This window comes from Sphaeroforma arctica (assembly GCF_001186125.1).
Source record: "Sphaeroforma arctica JP610 unplaced genomic scaffold supercont1.910, whole genome shotgun sequence".
Classification (NCBI taxonomy): domain Eukaryota; class Ichthyosporea; order Ichthyophonida; genus Sphaeroforma; species Sphaeroforma arctica.
Genome location: NW_014039648.1, coordinates 15074 through 30257, shown reverse-complemented (window position 1 = coordinate 30257; position 15184 = coordinate 15074). Strand labels below are relative to the sequence as shown.

At 42.3% G+C, this 15184-nt stretch overlaps 5 protein-coding genes across 5 annotated transcripts in view; 4 read left to right on the top strand and 1 right to left on the bottom strand.

Moving 5' to 3' along the window:
* SARC_09217 (hypothetical protein) overlaps window positions 1-507 on the top strand; it is a gene marked incomplete at its 5' end in the record, with an annotated part of 2206 nt that extends 1699 nt beyond the window's left edge. The window contains one exon of the mRNA XM_014296781.1: window positions 88-507. Within this exon, the coding sequence (XP_014152256.1) occupies window positions 88-263 (176 nt within the window). The remainder of the gene's footprint in view (window positions 1-87) is intronic.
* Window positions 508-986: 479 nt separating this feature from the next.
* On the top strand, window positions 987-3080 carry SARC_09216 (ADP-ribosylation factor 1-like 2). Its single transcript, XM_014296780.1, has 7 exons — window positions 987-1178; window positions 1435-1476; window positions 1742-1781; window positions 1915-2024; window positions 2169-2249; window positions 2507-2626; window positions 2813-3080. The coding sequence occupies exons 1-7, from the start codon at window positions 1113-1115 to the stop codon at window positions 2897-2899; spliced, it is 546 nt and encodes a 181-aa protein (XP_014152255.1). The 5' UTR covers window positions 987-1112; the 3' UTR covers window positions 2900-3080.
* Window positions 3081-4302: 1222 nt separating this feature from the next.
* On the top strand, window positions 4303-9261 carry SARC_09215 (NEK protein kinase; the record flags this gene model as incomplete). The annotated part of the gene is made up of 6 exons (XM_014296779.1): window positions 4303-4342; window positions 4622-4816; window positions 5466-5827; window positions 5924-6056; window positions 6411-9067; window positions 9175-9261. The coding sequence occupies 6 exons, from the start codon at window positions 4303-4305 to the stop codon at window positions 9259-9261; spliced, it is 3474 nt and encodes a 1157-aa protein (XP_014152254.1).
* Window positions 9262-9793: 532 nt separating this feature from the next.
* On the bottom strand, window positions 9794-14520 carry SARC_09214 (hypothetical protein). The gene is made up of 8 exons (XM_014296778.1): window positions 13862-14520; window positions 12596-12819; window positions 12133-12333; window positions 11812-11934; window positions 11300-11505; window positions 10679-10837; window positions 10328-10483; window positions 9794-10116 (listed from the first exon to the last, which is right to left on the bottom strand). The coding sequence occupies exons 1-8, from the start codon at window positions 14273-14275 to the stop codon at window positions 9971-9973; spliced, it is 1629 nt and encodes a 542-aa protein (XP_014152253.1). The 5' UTR covers window positions 14276-14520; the 3' UTR covers window positions 9794-9970.
* A 310-nt stretch (window positions 14521-14830) lies between these two features.
* SARC_09213 (NADH dehydrogenase [ubiquinone] iron-sulfur protein 2, mitochondrial) overlaps window positions 14831-15184 on the top strand; it is a 4431-nt gene continuing 4077 nt past the window's right edge. The window contains exon 1 of the mRNA XM_014296777.1: window positions 14831-14995. Within this exon, the coding sequence (XP_014152252.1) occupies window positions 14946-14995 (50 nt within the window). The 5' untranslated portion in view covers window positions 14831-14945. The remainder of the gene's footprint in view (window positions 14996-15184) is intronic.

Here is a 15184-nt window from a genome sequence, read left to right as displayed (position 1 = left end):
TATATATATATATATATAAGTATATATATATGGATATGTATATATATATATAGAAACTAATATAACTCTTTCCGTCGTTATCTGCAGTGGAATTGACGTCGCAGTGTACACCCGCTACGAGTCAAGAGACATTGGCAAATCTATCTGCTTTCGCCGAGAAACTGGCTCCAACTGTTTACCTGGAGCCCGTGGCGTACAATCAACTACAAAAACCAACAACACAGACCTCAGCAACAAGGACGAAATCAACCACTAAACTTTAGACTATATAAATACTGCTGGGTGCCTACAATAAGTTTTTATGATTGCTCTTATAAGGGACAAATTCAGGCATATACCGTTCGTAACATGAAGCGCACACTTGTGGATGATGCTCTGTGAGATTGTAAGGAGACAGTGAGTCGATAGAGTGAACAGACACCCCAAAAATACTGAGCTAAAATAAAACAACGGTGTTGTATTTTATATAAATATTTTTAACAAAATAAATTGCCTTTTCAGAAGGAGGAGCCTAATAAAACATTCAGCCGCGGAATGCACAAGCTCTAACAAATAAAACATTACCTAGTTATAAACAAAATTTTAAGGGGAAAAAGAAACACGATTTCTATTTTGTTTTTAAAAACAAAAAACAAAACAACCCAAAAATTAATTGGCTTCTTCTCTTTCCAATCAAAACAACAAGAGTGTTCTTTTTTCAGAGAAGGCTATGAAACGCGAAACAGAAAAATTGGGATTATGTCGTTGGGTGGAAAAACGGAACAACTCCGTACTACGTCTACGTAAATTCGTCCCACTCATTGAAATGAGTCATTCTACTTTTACTCACAAGAAGTCACGGCCGAATTCCAATTAATTGCCCAAGCGTCTGTGAAAATGTACGCGTGGTGGGAAAACGTACTTGTGTGGTTTGTTTGTTTTGATTGAAAATATTTTTCGCTTCACCACACACACGCTCGGACTCTCGGCCTCGTATTCACACACATCAGCGGAGAGAGAGAAAAGAAAAATAAATACTGAAAACTCGACCGGTACAAAAAGCTCTTCCAATTTGATCAGAAATTTTCAGACGTACACATAGAAGTAGTTTGTCAATCCTTTATACTGCAATAATGGGGAACGTATTCGGCTCCCTTTTCAAGGGTCTCTTCGGAAAGAAGGAGATGAGAATTCTTATGGTATGGTATCCGAAAGTAGTTATTAATATTCTCTAACCTTTGCTGTTCAATCATACATATTGGCACTGATTGTGGATGGTCCAAGCCGATATCCTGTGTTGGTGTCTCATAGTCCAGGCTTGCACACAAACGCTTGGAAACATCATACCTATCTGAGCTTTTTAGTCGTAGTTTTTGGGCTGCTGTGAGATTTTGGTTCTTCTCACAGTAACAGGAAATGTATATTCATTGATTTAACTATGACTCTCACTTGCAGGTAGGATTGGATGCCGCCGGTAAGACCACTATTCTTTATAAGGTAAGCAAGATTATAAGGGAATTTTCGCCATGAATATGACATATCTGGGAAGGAAGTCTTTATGTTATTGTATCAGACCCCTAGAATTTTATTTTTCTTTGCTTGTAGGTTCAAACGGCTTTAGCCAAATGCTTCTTATTGTTTTCTGGCGGGTTGACTGTCTCTTTCAATTCTACAACTTGCCTAACGACTTTAGCCAAATTCTTCTTATTGTTTTCTGGCGTGTCGACTTTCTCATTCCAATTCTACAACTTGCCTATCGCAGCTCAAATTGGGAGAAATTGTGACCACTATTCCCACAATCGGTATGTACGGTGCCCTTGGCAATGGTGGTTGTATTCCTGCGTGTATGTGAGTGTGTTTAATATAGTTTAATACTATCTGCAGACGGTACACATAAGCTGACGACGTTGCGCATATGCCCCTTCATTATTCTAGGTTTCAACGTTGAGACTGTCGAGTACAAAAACATCAGTTTTACTGTGTGGGATGTTGGAGGTCAGGACAAGATTCGTCCTCTTTGGAGACACTACTTCCAAAACACACAGGTATTGTTCATAGTAGAACAGCGTATGATTTTGATCGTTATTTTTTACATAGCAACTGGTGGATACATTATCCAAGTTAATTATTCCTATCCTGTCCTATGTTACGAAGTTCTCTAAGCAACGAATTCTGAATCTGATTTTCAGGGTTTGATCTTCGTAATTGATTCCAATGATCGTGATCGTGTAGGAGAGGCCCGCGAGGAGCTTCTGCGCATGTTGGCCGAGGTATGTGTTTTCTACTTGATTTGAGACGTGAGTTTATCAAGCGAATTTAATTTCGAAATCGCACATGGAATACGTTGTACAAGCTTTTACCGTGTCGAAATATGTCGGAACAAGGCTGACTTTCTGGAGAGTAGTACGTTAGCGACTTGTACTCTTTGGGTTGACTGTCTTATAGTAAGTATGCCAAGGAACTGCTGTCTACTGAAAGGTTACTGTTCGCTAATGTAACTACCGGCTGGTATATTAATTTCGTGCAGGATGAACTTCGTGACGCGGTTCTTCTAGTATTTGCTAATAAGCAAGATTTGCCCAACGCGATGAATGCTGCCGAAATCACCGATAAACTTGGTCTACACTCTTTACGTAATCGCAACTGGGTATGTGGTTTGATATATAGTGTGCAAATATCGAAGCGCCTCCATGTTGTAGTCTTTGAATGGTATTTACCCAGTAAACCTGCTGAATTTTGATGTTTCGGCAATGACAGCACTCGTAATCAAACTCTGACTTTAGAATGTCACTTGCTTACTACATCCATTATTGTTTTCTGTTGGGCTCTTTAGTACATTCAAGCTACGTGTGCGACGAGTGGTGACGGACTATACGAAGGACTCGACTGGCTTGCGCAGCAATTAAAGAACGTCACGTAAATTCTCAAATACTGGAGTCAGCTGCTTGAAATTGGTACACTCATGCGCAACGGAGTATAGTTGTGCCGAGGGTTTTCAAGTGGCTTTCACCCGTATGCTTTCAGTGAGTGGCTTGGTGCCGTTAATGACGCCTCGCACCTCGTAAACCAGATATTTAAAGTACATGTCAAATAAATAGGGTATCTGTAATTTTTTCTCTACTTGCAAGGTTCACGCATGAATAGTGTGAATCCAATGCTAGTTGTAACAAACTAATCTACACAGGAAGAATTGCTCAAATCATTTGTCCATTTGTGATAAGAGTACCTAGTTATAGTGATCCTGTTCGATTTTGCACGCGCTAAAAGCTGCTTGTGTGTATCCAGTATCATAGCCTTCTGAAAGGACAATTCTCTTACTAAAAATCAGTTTTTAAAACATCCTGCACAAACATATTTAGAATTCAGTTTTTACGTATAATTTCTCTAGGCCTTCTATTTTGTACTCTTAGAATACAGGCATATATGCAATTAGTATCCAGTAATACGTGCATATTTAGCATCGAAACTGTGTGTATAATGTAAATACTACGCACTTCTGGGAACGCCATAGCCTCCTAAAAAGAACAGGAGGATATGGTAATGCTTTCAAACAAATTCTTCGCATCTCTTGGGAGTACTTGAAGGATGTTGAGTGTACCACAGACAAGCTGTATGATATATGTATCAATACTTAATGTTTTATAGTTCATATTATTTACTTTATGGAAGTGGAAAACTGACTTTATATTTCATATTATTCACTTTATGGAGGGAAAACTGAAAACTGAAAACTCGGAGTGTGGACTGCGAACTGTGAAGTTTGATTGTTTGAACAATGGCGATTGGAGCAAGGCTAACCAATAAACCATCATAGCCATTGACGTTTCTGCGTTTCACGGTTTCAGACTTTCAAACGACAGAAACTAAATATTTAGAAACTGAAAGTTGTTTCAGAATTATTTTTGTTTCAAAAAATAAATAAAACTCGAACGGAAAATGAAAAATCCGAAAATGCCACAGCAGGGAATAATTTGGTTGGTCATTTCAGATATGCAGGAGAAGACCGAAACATCCAATGGGATGTGGCAGGTGTTGGGTTCTTTATTTTCCGTTCTGGTATGCAATCTAGCAATCATGCATAGCACAACTATGCAAGGGCGAAAGGTCTTGATGTAGATTCAGACACTTGTAGTAATCTGCGAGAGCACTTTGTGCATCTGAATGGATGCTTCCAGACATGAGACTTCTTTTGATGATCTGAATTGCCAATATTTTAAGGCCAACTTTATAGACTTGCACTTCATACTTCAGGCTTTCATAAAAGCTTATTACGAATATCGTAGCTATCGGAGAAAATGAACTTAATGCCAACCAGTCGAAATTATGAGCGCATCTCAATCCTCCATAGGGGCAGGTTTGGGTGGTATGTATCATCAGCAATAAAGGTTGCTTATTTCTACTAAACTTTATAATAGGTAGGCTAAATGTGGGGCATAGAGTTGGTGACTACATAGACGAGAATAAGAAAGAGACATCGATCGTTGCGGCATGAGCCTGCTTTAGTAAGCAATAAGAGACCATGAGATGGCTTCCAAGGAGATACCGGCCTGTCGCTCAGTTGTCGGCGTTGTAATATTACACTTTCCAATATTGTCTTACTCACAAACACCTATCAATTTTTTTTTGTACAGTGTTCTTTTAGTTCGATCAAGAGCGAGTAACAAACTGTACGCGGTGAAGCAGTCAAACCTGTCTAATCAGACAGAGGAGGATCGACTTCGTATTCTCTCCGAAGTTGACATCATTTGCAAATTGCATCATCCACACATCGCGAGATGTAAAGAAGCCCAGCTCCTTTTTGGCTCGCTCTGGCTGGTGCTGGAATATGCTCCTGGAGGTAACATTTTAACTGATTCGTCACAACTGCTCCAATTCAGCAATGTCCAAGCCGCAATCTTGATTCACATTAGATTTCATTTCTCTCACTTATACTAGGTGACTTGAAACATTTCCTACGCCAGAATGATGTTGCCCAATTTCCACTGTCAGAGTCGGTAAGTACGTTTCTTATTTCGCATGTGCAGTCATACACCGATTGCCGCAAGATTTTTGCTCTGATACTAACCAAATAACATAAATCTCCAGGCGCTTTTGCGATTTTCGATTCAACTCAGTAGCGCGCTGGCATACATACACAAGAAAGGATTTGTGCATCGAGGTATTAAATTGGTTTTGTTTGCAACTTATTTTTTCTTATGTACTTTCTTTCTTTTCCTAAAAAAAAACAACAGAAAACAAATGCCAGATGGCATGCGAGTTTTGTGTGTTGGGTTACTCAATATAAACTCGCATCACTTTCCTTCCCACACTTTTTGACAGATATCAAGAGTGCCAACAGTTTTTCAACTTATTTTTTCCTATGTACTTTCTTTCTTTTCCTAAAAAACAAACAAACAGAAAACAAATGCCAGATGGCATGCGAGTTTTGTGTGTTGGGTTACTCAATATAAACTCGCATCACTTTCCTTCCCCACACTTTTTGACAGATATCAAGAGTGCCAACATCTTGGTATTTGACAAACTGCGCTTAAAAATTGGCGATTTTGGGATGGCGAAACAACCAATGGACAGGAGCATGCTCAACACCTTGGTTGGCACGCCGGAATATCTCTCTCCTGAAATGTGCAGAGGCGAGCCTTATAATTCTAAAACCGATGTGTGGTCACTAGGTTGTGTGCTTTCCGAGATAGCGAATGGGAAGCCCCCATACAAAGGCACGAACTTATCCGCGGTTATGACCGAGATTTGTTCGGGCGATGCTCCTTATTGCAGAACCGAATACTCACTGTGGATCATCGGCCTTATCCGCAGTATGATGCATCCCTACCAAAGTATTCGTCCTGAAGCGGTGAGTATGGTTCTCTCACATTTCAGACTTTCCGTACACCTACACGTATGTATTCCAAATTAGCAGTTCACATCGACCCAACTTCATACTCTACAGATGGCAATTGAGGAATTGTTCCGTGCTGGTCAAAGTGGGGACCCCGAGGTGGTCAATCTACAATACGATGATGTGCATGTGACGGGTCCACCATCCACGCCGGAGCTGGACAGTCCGACTTATCGCCCTGCAGGTAAAACAAAAGTGCAGAAAGTGTCCCACATTCGCTCAAATGCAAGACTGAGCAGGCATTCGGATCTTTTTATTTGACAATGAATTGAACAACTGTTATGTAAATCCCATTGCAGCTCAAAACAAACTCAACAGATGTAACACCGCTAAATTTTTCTCTCTAGCCACCCGCGGTTCAGATCTTTCCGGATTTAGCACGGCGAAGAGCTCGCAAGATAGTCTTGCCCCCATTTATAGAAAATGTAAGTGACCGCTCGCTTCTTACCTCGCAAGATCTTAGCAATGTTGGATATCACTACACCAGGGTAGTACTGAATTATATTACTGACTTTTACGTTTTCCTTGTTGTTTCCAGCTAAATCGACCACAGCGATCACTTCAGGGGGAGGCGGTGAAATACAACAGGGAAAGAGCCACACTAGCATCGGTGCAAAGAAGGGGCATAGCATCAAGAAGAAAATACAGAAAACGTTGCGGCCTACTAAAGAGAACAACGCTAGCGGAAAGAAGAGGAATACGTCTCATGATGAGAACATCGTGGCAGATTACGAGAAGAATATTAACACTCTAGCGGACAATACACACAACGGGCACCAGTATGTTCATCAAACACACTCCGGCTCAGTGCACGTATCCGTGGGGAATGCTAGGTACAAAATTCCAAAAAGCACAGGCCAGTCAGCCCCCCAATACGCTTCAACAGTTGTGGGATCTACCGAGGACAACGAAATCTATGGTTTACTCTTTGGTGGCTTTGAGGGCGACCAGGGTTCAGAAATGACGGACGAATCCACATACACAAAGCTTAGAGTCAATTTAAAATCTGACTACAAACAGAAGAGGCAGGTAGGGAAACCCTCGACCACTTTATCTAATCGGGCGCACCTCCGTACTGGTCGTGATTATTCAACAAATCAAGCAGCTACTTTTGCACCACACAGTTCATCGACATCTGAATTCTATAACAACAACACCATCGATCATGATGAGTACATGAATGCGAGCACTCAGTCGGAAACGGTGAATGAGTTGCATAGTACGAAATCTGCACAACCATCCAGCAAACCCACTCTAAATGAAAACTGCTCACTCGCCCCCGAGGTTGACGCAAACTATCTGGTATGGAAGGATGTGAAAGATGGCCAGGCTGTACACGTGTCGAGATCGACGTCTTTCCCAGGCTCAAGATCTAATGAGAGCTTTTGTAAGCGTTCCAATACTGGTCATTCCATTAGACTCAATTTCGATCTGCGTGAGCCACACAGACGATCGTCGCATCGTGTGCGTGCTGATAGATTGTCTCAAGACGAGTTCAATCCTGTCCTCGAAAAGGAAACCACACCTTCACGCCTCCCGCCGCAGCATCACTCGGATATGGCAACCGCGCAGGTATCGGGTGCCACAAAAAACAATGGTGACGAGTCAACCACTTTGCCCACGCCAAAAGACAGCACGAACACCGCCTCGAGTCGCACCTCCCTTCGATCTGAGAGATCCTCAACACAGTCTAACCATACGAATGTGACCACGTTTACAGCGTTTCGGAAGACAATATCCGGAATGGAGAAACATGAAGACCACGACACTCCAGCCCCAACGTATGAGAACCTCACGCGAGTACGTGTTGTGCATCGAAGTGATCCGTTGCCGGCCCAAGAAAGAAAGGAAGACAACAATAATCACAAGGCTCAGGGAAAATTTCCACCTCGGTACGCTTCTCAAGAAGCATCTGCCAATCGAGAGAGTCGCGTTTATTCTAGGGTGAAGCACATAGAGGAAGAGGAGAGACGGTTTCAGACACAACTGCAAGCAGATAGAGCAGGAGAGCACCCAAATCAAGATAAGTCTACGAATCCGTTGTTGAGCGTTCGCAGACAGTCCGAATTTCAACAGTCTCTCGACAAAAACGGTGCTGGTGGCAGCGTAGAGCCCTCTACATACTTATCTTCCGACGAAAACTCAGACGAATACTACGATCCAGAAATTGAGCTCTGCGATCGATGTGGTGGGGATCACCTACCTCACCAATGCAGCTCTCGTATAGCAATGGAATCAAAGGGCAAATTTCTGGAACCTCGTTCGATTCGAGCCCACAAAGACAACCTACCGATAGAAAACACTACGAAAGAGGTACGGGAGGCCAGACGTCAAGCACCTCATTGTAGTATCGACACTCCGAGCTACACAGGTAACCTAGAAGCGAGGCGGAAGATAACAAAAGACACAAACAACTCCGATGATCTCGAGATGAAGGAGACCGACTCGACTAAATTTGAGTCACAGCAACATCTTCCTCGCCAGGAAACTACAGCACATCCTCCCCGGGGCCGCGTGCTTAAACCAAGATCCGCACGGATACCACACGGTAAGCATTCTGTGTCCGTAACTCAAGAGTATCCTAGTCAGGACGCCAATTATCCTCCTCCAAGTGCTCGCCCTAATTCACGCTCCGTCACGCGCAATCATGGAAGGCGAGTTAACAAAGCAAGTACAAAGAGAGAAGAGGAGCTTGATGGGCAACATATCCAACAGTCGCGTGTAAGCATCCGCAATTCTCAACAGCCACCGCAATGTGGTGACTCGCACGTAAAAACACGCAAGGATTCGTCAGAACATGGCAAGTATCTGGAATCTGAAGGGATCTCGCACTCAGATCACCATCAAGAAACTCAGTCAGCTATCAAGCGAGGTGAGGCTGCAAGCAGAGGAGCGGAGGAAGATCGACTCGAAGGTGTTATGGGTTCAATGGCCGGAGATCTCGTGCAATCCGATGCCCCACGACCGGCACGTTCGGAAAGAACTCGACGTCATAATTCTTCATATCAAAACAGACCCAAACATTCGGAGCACAGCTACAGTGGCCTAGATGCTATTCAGCCCGAATCACCAGAATTGTACAAATATATGTGTGATAGTATGGGAGAAGACAAGGTACTCAGCGCGATAGCTTTTCTGCGAGGCTTGCCGGGCTCAATCTTTGGCAACGACCCACTGACAAAAGCCGTTCTCAAGGTCAGTCTGGTTTGTATCATTTTCGCAAAGCATGCCATGAACTTTCTCACTTCATTTAACGCATCTTGGTATGTAATATTCAATACAGCTTATATTCTTCGTCACAGGTACTTGTTTCAATTATTGGGGAGGAGAACGAGTTTCTCGGTCCTTTGCTGTTAGAAATGATAGTTCCCGGAGTCCAGCATGGCTGAAGCTGCCTATGTGCTAACTTTTTTTCACCCTCAAATAATAGCCTTTGAACTAACATAAACTCGTATTCGGGCATACCAGATGTAAATAAGTTGAAAAGACCATTGTAGTTGCATTAAAGACTTGACCACATTATTTTATATAACTACTTGATTGGATAAGTTATTGAAAGTGCTAGGACACTCACCGTGTCCCTAGATTAGTTTGTTTCAAGCAGCAGGGAAGGCAAGTAGGGGGCGATCAAACACATACAATGCGAGTCAGAGTCAGTTGCTTCAAATTTAGTTCAAATGTCGAATTAGAACATTGATAGTATGGGCCACGATAACAACATAACAGGACACATACTGTGGCTCAGAGAAGTCAAGCCTTTCGGTACTGTGGAATATACAACAGTAGATAGTAATAAATATATAAAACGTAGCCGTTTCAGCTTTCCATTGAGCACGCCTGTAATATCACACCCTATCTACAATCTAGAGTCAATGTTCCGACGGAAAGAAGAAAGATTCAACACCCATCATACACAAGCTAGTGGAATACTTCGGGATATTTAATAAGGAAAAACCGCTCGCCCCTCCAGTATTTGTATTTTTTGGACGAGCATACGAAAATTTGGGCGCCGAACCAAACATAATAGAGAATGGGTAGTGGGAAACGGAAATGTTCAAGGTAGATATTTCCACCAATTTTACTGCTGGATTGGTGATACTATGCAGCTTTCTTTTCCTTGCCCTTGTCATTTGACCTTGATTGCGGCATCCTGTGCCTCAGGCCATCAGCACCGCCGGCAGTCCCATGAGCTGATTGGTCAGCGACCGCATCTTTGGGTGCACTGGCTTTGAAGAATTTAGAGGCTGTGACAATGGAATACAAAAAAATAATCAGTGATGAGGTATTGTATGGTATGAATATATGGACAAAAGGGTTAGATGATAGCTTCTTCAAAATGTCGGAGGCAACACACTCAGCGAGAAATTAATCGGTACTCGCGCGCGCTGGAATTCAATCAACAAATCGACGATCCATATTACCCTCTTAACGCACACAAATCGATAAGGTACTCACGTAGAGGTGGCGGATGCACGAATAGGTGGTGCATAGCAGCGTGCCTTTGAATGACTCGATCTATGTCGCTCTGTATAGCTCGGATTGCGCGGAAACGAGCCCTGAACCGTGCTTCTTCAGCAATGACGACAGTCCATATCTCTTCGAGTGACATATCTGGTGTGAGAGTTGCAAAAAGTAAATTGTAGGTTACAAATTGATTTGAATACATCGCAATACATCAACGAACCAAGCGATAATTCCAAGCATCTATCTAGCACCATCAGCAGTCGGATTAAATGTCACTTTTACATTTGCCCAAGAACTGGAACAAGTGCATATCGTGGCGACATCTTGGATGACCGCACTTACTCTCGCAATTGTATGATGGCTGCGGTTGGCTGAACATATGAGTGAGATCCGTCATTGAGGTCGGTGCGACTGGTGGTGCACCGTCGAATAATGGCACTTGCGCCACATTGAATACACCCGCAGGAGGTAACGAAGCGGGTAAAAGTTCTCTAGTCACACCTATTGATGAATAGGAAGAATTTACGCACGAATCTTGATAAGTAGTTCGGACTACTTGTGCATCACGACCAGTTAAAGTTGCACATGTGGCTCGGGAGTATCGGTCTCATGCGCCAATGTCGTACTAGGCAATACGGCGTAGGGTGTCCTTTCGTACCGTCAACATGACAACATGATGAACTTCACTTTCTTCCACATTATGTTCCAGCGAATAATTCGCAGTCATACACCATGCCCACTCATACCTCCATCAAAGTGACATAGTGAATGAACATATACTATATCAGAAGGCTCCGGATGAGGTTGCAGACCAAATTCAGCCATAACGGGCAATTCGAACGTAAAGGATTGAAAATAGATTGCGAACGCTACAGATACGCCACACGATTATGTGCGAACTATAACTTGACAGATCACGAAAGCTAAAATAGGAACAAACACAAGAATTGCAGCGGAAACGACCTTGAAGTGGAGTGGAGCCCATGGATGAACGATCATACGGCCCTTGATTGGTTTGCGGCGCTAAGTGGGGCACATCTTGAGGTTGGGCTGTGACGTGGGGAATTCCATTAAGCTGCACATGATGCGGAAGATTGAGTCGTATGCGCTCAGATTCCAGGACCGGGGATCGGCAGATGGGGCATATCTGCTGTCTTTGGAGCCACGACCTAAGCATTCCGTAATATATGAATTATGAGCAAGCTGTAAAAAAAGCGAAGTCGGGGTCAACGCGATTGTAAGGTACATTCTGACACATTAATGATTGAATGTTCCCAATTGTATCTAAACTTTCACTTGCAAAATATCACACCGTGAATACTACGATGTCGATGAGTGGACACGGCGCTCATACAACGCTTAAAAAAACATTTACAGAATAAATCTCCTGTAACCCAACCGTCCTAGGAAATGATTATTAAAGCACGCTGTGAATACGATTGGATGTGTCCCGATATAAATCGAAATTGGCCTACCGCAGACAGTGGATGTGGAATATGTGGCCACACGGCAGTCGCTTTGCCGTGTCCATAATTTCTCTGCAAATGACACAAGTGTGATCTGCAGCTTCTAGTTCTTGTTGAGTTGCTGCCGGGTATCTGGGATCGACAAAGATGCAAAACTTGTTAGTATTTATGGTTGTAAACCAGATCCCATGTGCGTCACCTTTCCATGCATTCCTCAGCTATAAAAGGAACCAGTCAATCGGCAAATCGCACATAAATTCAAGGTAGTGCGTACGACGCAGTTCAATAGTCGAATTTAGAATGCGTGCCACGAGATGTATTGGTGAATACCTTATGTTCATATTGTTAGTGGCCTCTCGGAAGCGGAGCATTTCAGCCAGTCGTTGTGTGAAAGACTTGGAAGAGATGTACAATCCACGGATGATGTGCAGAGGAAGTCCGTAGAAGCTCATGATCACCGAGAAGAAGCATGTGAATATCAACATGCGCACGAAGTCCATGCATAAGCCCAAATAGAACAAGTACACTTGCCTGCGATGGGTGGCGTACAAGCATGTGAGTTTTCCGGACAGTTTAAACGATAAAAAAAACCTAGCAGTCTTGTATCGCCCTTTTTTTCATCTGTGACTTGACTGCTTTCTGATCATTATAAGATTCTATCGAAAGATACGAAAATATGAAATTGTCGACATAAAATTTTAAGATACACTACAAATTTGTGAACGAAGTTGTTCATCTTATCAGCAGTTTTAAACTGCTAAGACGAAAGTTGAACAGAAGAGGACTAACACACCTGTCATGTGTTGAAGTGATATTGTAGCGCTCGCAAAGATTTAATGTATACTTAGCCATCGAATATAGCACCGAAGTCGTCAGCAATAGATATTCGAAGCCAAACATAAATTGCGCGCTCGGCCCATGTTCCAGCGAGGAATGTATAGCGTAAGCTATCATCCCGCAATCCAATACGGCCAGCAGCGATAAAACAGCGCAGATACGTATATGGTATAAGCGGCCCTGCACAATGGTTATCCAAGTGAATGATGAGTAAAAAACTTGATTTTTCTCTTCGGCATGCCTAGCGTTGAACAATGCCAGTTAAAAACACGAATAGATGAGTGCGGGTGACACGGCCGACACACACAGATAGGCACACATTTCAAACTCAAATTCAAACTCATCCATGGGTATGTCTTGATAAATACACCAGTTATACTGGAAAAATCCGAGGTAGACAGAAATAATCTAAAACAGGGACAAACACGACATGTATCAGAATGATATGTATCCCAAAGTCTCGAGATAGGGGGGGAAAAGGCTTGCAGGTGAGAAGTGGGTGAAAACAATGAGAAGATATAAATTACAGCCATGCGATGCACCCTTCACACAAAAAACCTATATACAAAGCGAGGCTCCTACTACTATTGTCCTTCGAGTTTTGGTGCAGGTATCAAGTTCAGATCTCGAATATTACTAACAACAAACCACGATACTAAAGACCAATCTCACAATATATACAGCTAAAATGATACAATACACCAGTTTTTGCACATTCGGACTTGTACAGAGATCAGAAGATGCGTGCAGGAACGGAAATAACTAATGGTAGCCGACGTTCAAACATAAATGCCCTTTGCGCATATTACCAAAATTACGACCTCAACGGTGTGTAAGTGGGCCTTTGTATTCACAAGTTGTATACATAACGCAATCGACATGTATTTATAACACAACAATAAAAACTTCAAATACTTGGAATATAATTTCCATCTATGCAAGGGGGGTTTTATATCTATATACTTTTTTTGCTCCCTTGCTAGTACAAACATACATTCCAACAATAAAGGTCTCCGTTGGTGCAAGGCTAAATGGTCTCCGTTGGTGCAATGCATGCAATGAATACAGAGTGCCAGAGACATATACACCTGCAAATTATAGAACCCAGCATATACAGCGAAACACAAACAACTAAAGGTGGAATCGGAGAAAGTAAAACGATTGTGTCAGCAGACATACAAGCCGACATGTTGAGTTCTTGGGACCCACGTGAAATACATACCGGATTTGGCACCTGCTCCATGTACAACAACCGTGTTGAGAGTAGCGCATGCGAAAGCTGGACAATGTGCAGGATGATTAGCATCGCCACAAACATAGGTGCAAACTCCTCTCGGAACACGGAGATGGCTAGGCAGGCCTCCGTGACTCCAAACCACGCCATCTCATACAGCATAGCAGCTTCCACGGGTCTTATAGAACCGAATAACATGCATGTGGTTATGTATGTACATACAATACCCACGACGAATGCTTGATTGCATAGCAGCATTACAGTTGCTGTGTGATTGATTAGCCGTACGGCAGTTGGAAAATATTGGTAGTCATGGTACGTGTGTGCGTTTGCTATCACTGCGACTGTTACCAGCGTGCTGCCTATACAATAGAGACGCATATTCCAAAGAGCGGATAGCATTTTTTAGGTGACTTGCTGGTTATCTGTGTATATATCTCAGGCTTCAGCTATAATATATTCTTATACTGTGTAGTGTGTTCATTTTATCGGATATATCGAAGGTGAAGTTCTGAAAGTAGTTGAATATACACTAAAGGTGCCGCCTAGAGAACTCGCACATTTTATCAGCCTAAGACCTTTCACTCTGTGGATGGATGATTATAAATGGTAGTCGTGTGTTGACTAGAAGATAGACCATCTGTGGTATATAACGAGCTTGAATGCGTGTGCAAACGACGAATGCGTTTAAATATGTATATTAGGAGTTTACAGGAGTTTACATATTTACTTCTTGTGGATCCGTAATCTACAAAAGATCGTAAAAAGTTGACATTTTGAGGTTGTTTCGATTGGCATGATGATGACACCCATTTCATTTACTCTCGCACCACCGGTCCGAATATTTTGGACATTATTTGTCCTCATTAGTTATAAATATCCAAAACTAAAATAAATTTCCAAAACGACCATAAGTGCAATAAAACAGCTGCCTTGAAAAATACACATTTTTGAATAGGAATCTTGGTCAAGTTCATACCACACACCACACCATAACTGTCTTACATCCCCTTATACTTATATACCGTGTAGGTGGCAGTACTGAAAAAGAGCTTTTCATAAGTTTGAAGTCATGCTACTGTCGTTCCTCCGTACGGCTCAGCGCAGCGCAGTCTCAAAACGGTATGAGTGGATATAAATTGTCACTCAGTACTGCAAGAAACGAGTGAAAATCTATATTCTTACACACATACTTGCAGAGAATATATGTATATGTATGTTTCAATTCAAGGTTACAAGTCTCTCCATATATATATATATATATATATATATATATATATATATATATATATATATATATATACTACTATA

Excerpts from the sequence above, each read along its gene's own strand:
- SARC_09216 (XM_014296780.1), top strand. The coding sequence starts at position 1,113 with ATGGGGAACGTATTCGGCTCCCTTTTCAAGGGTCTCTTCGGAAAGAAG. Across the intron at positions 1,477-1,741 it reads AGACCACTATTCTTTATAAG|CTCAAATTGGGAGAAATTGT; the intron begins GTAAGCAAGATT and ends TGCCTATCGCAG. Across the intron at positions 2,627-2,812 it reads CTTTACGTAATCGCAACTGG|TACATTCAAGCTACGTGTGC; the intron begins GTATGTGGTTTG and ends TGGGCTCTTTAG.
- SARC_09214 (XM_014296778.1), bottom strand. The coding sequence starts at position 14,275 with ATGCTATCCGCTCTTTGGAATATGCGTCTCTATTGTATAGGCAGCACG. Across the intron at positions 12,334-12,595 it reads ATCACTTCAACACATGACAG|GCAAGTGTACTTGTTCTATT; the intron begins GTGTGTTAGTCC and ends CACCCATCGCAG. Across the intron at positions 10,117-10,327 it reads CGTGCATCCGCCACCTCTAC|CCTCTAAATTCTTCAAAGCC; the intron begins GTGAGTACCTTA and ends CCATTGTCACAG.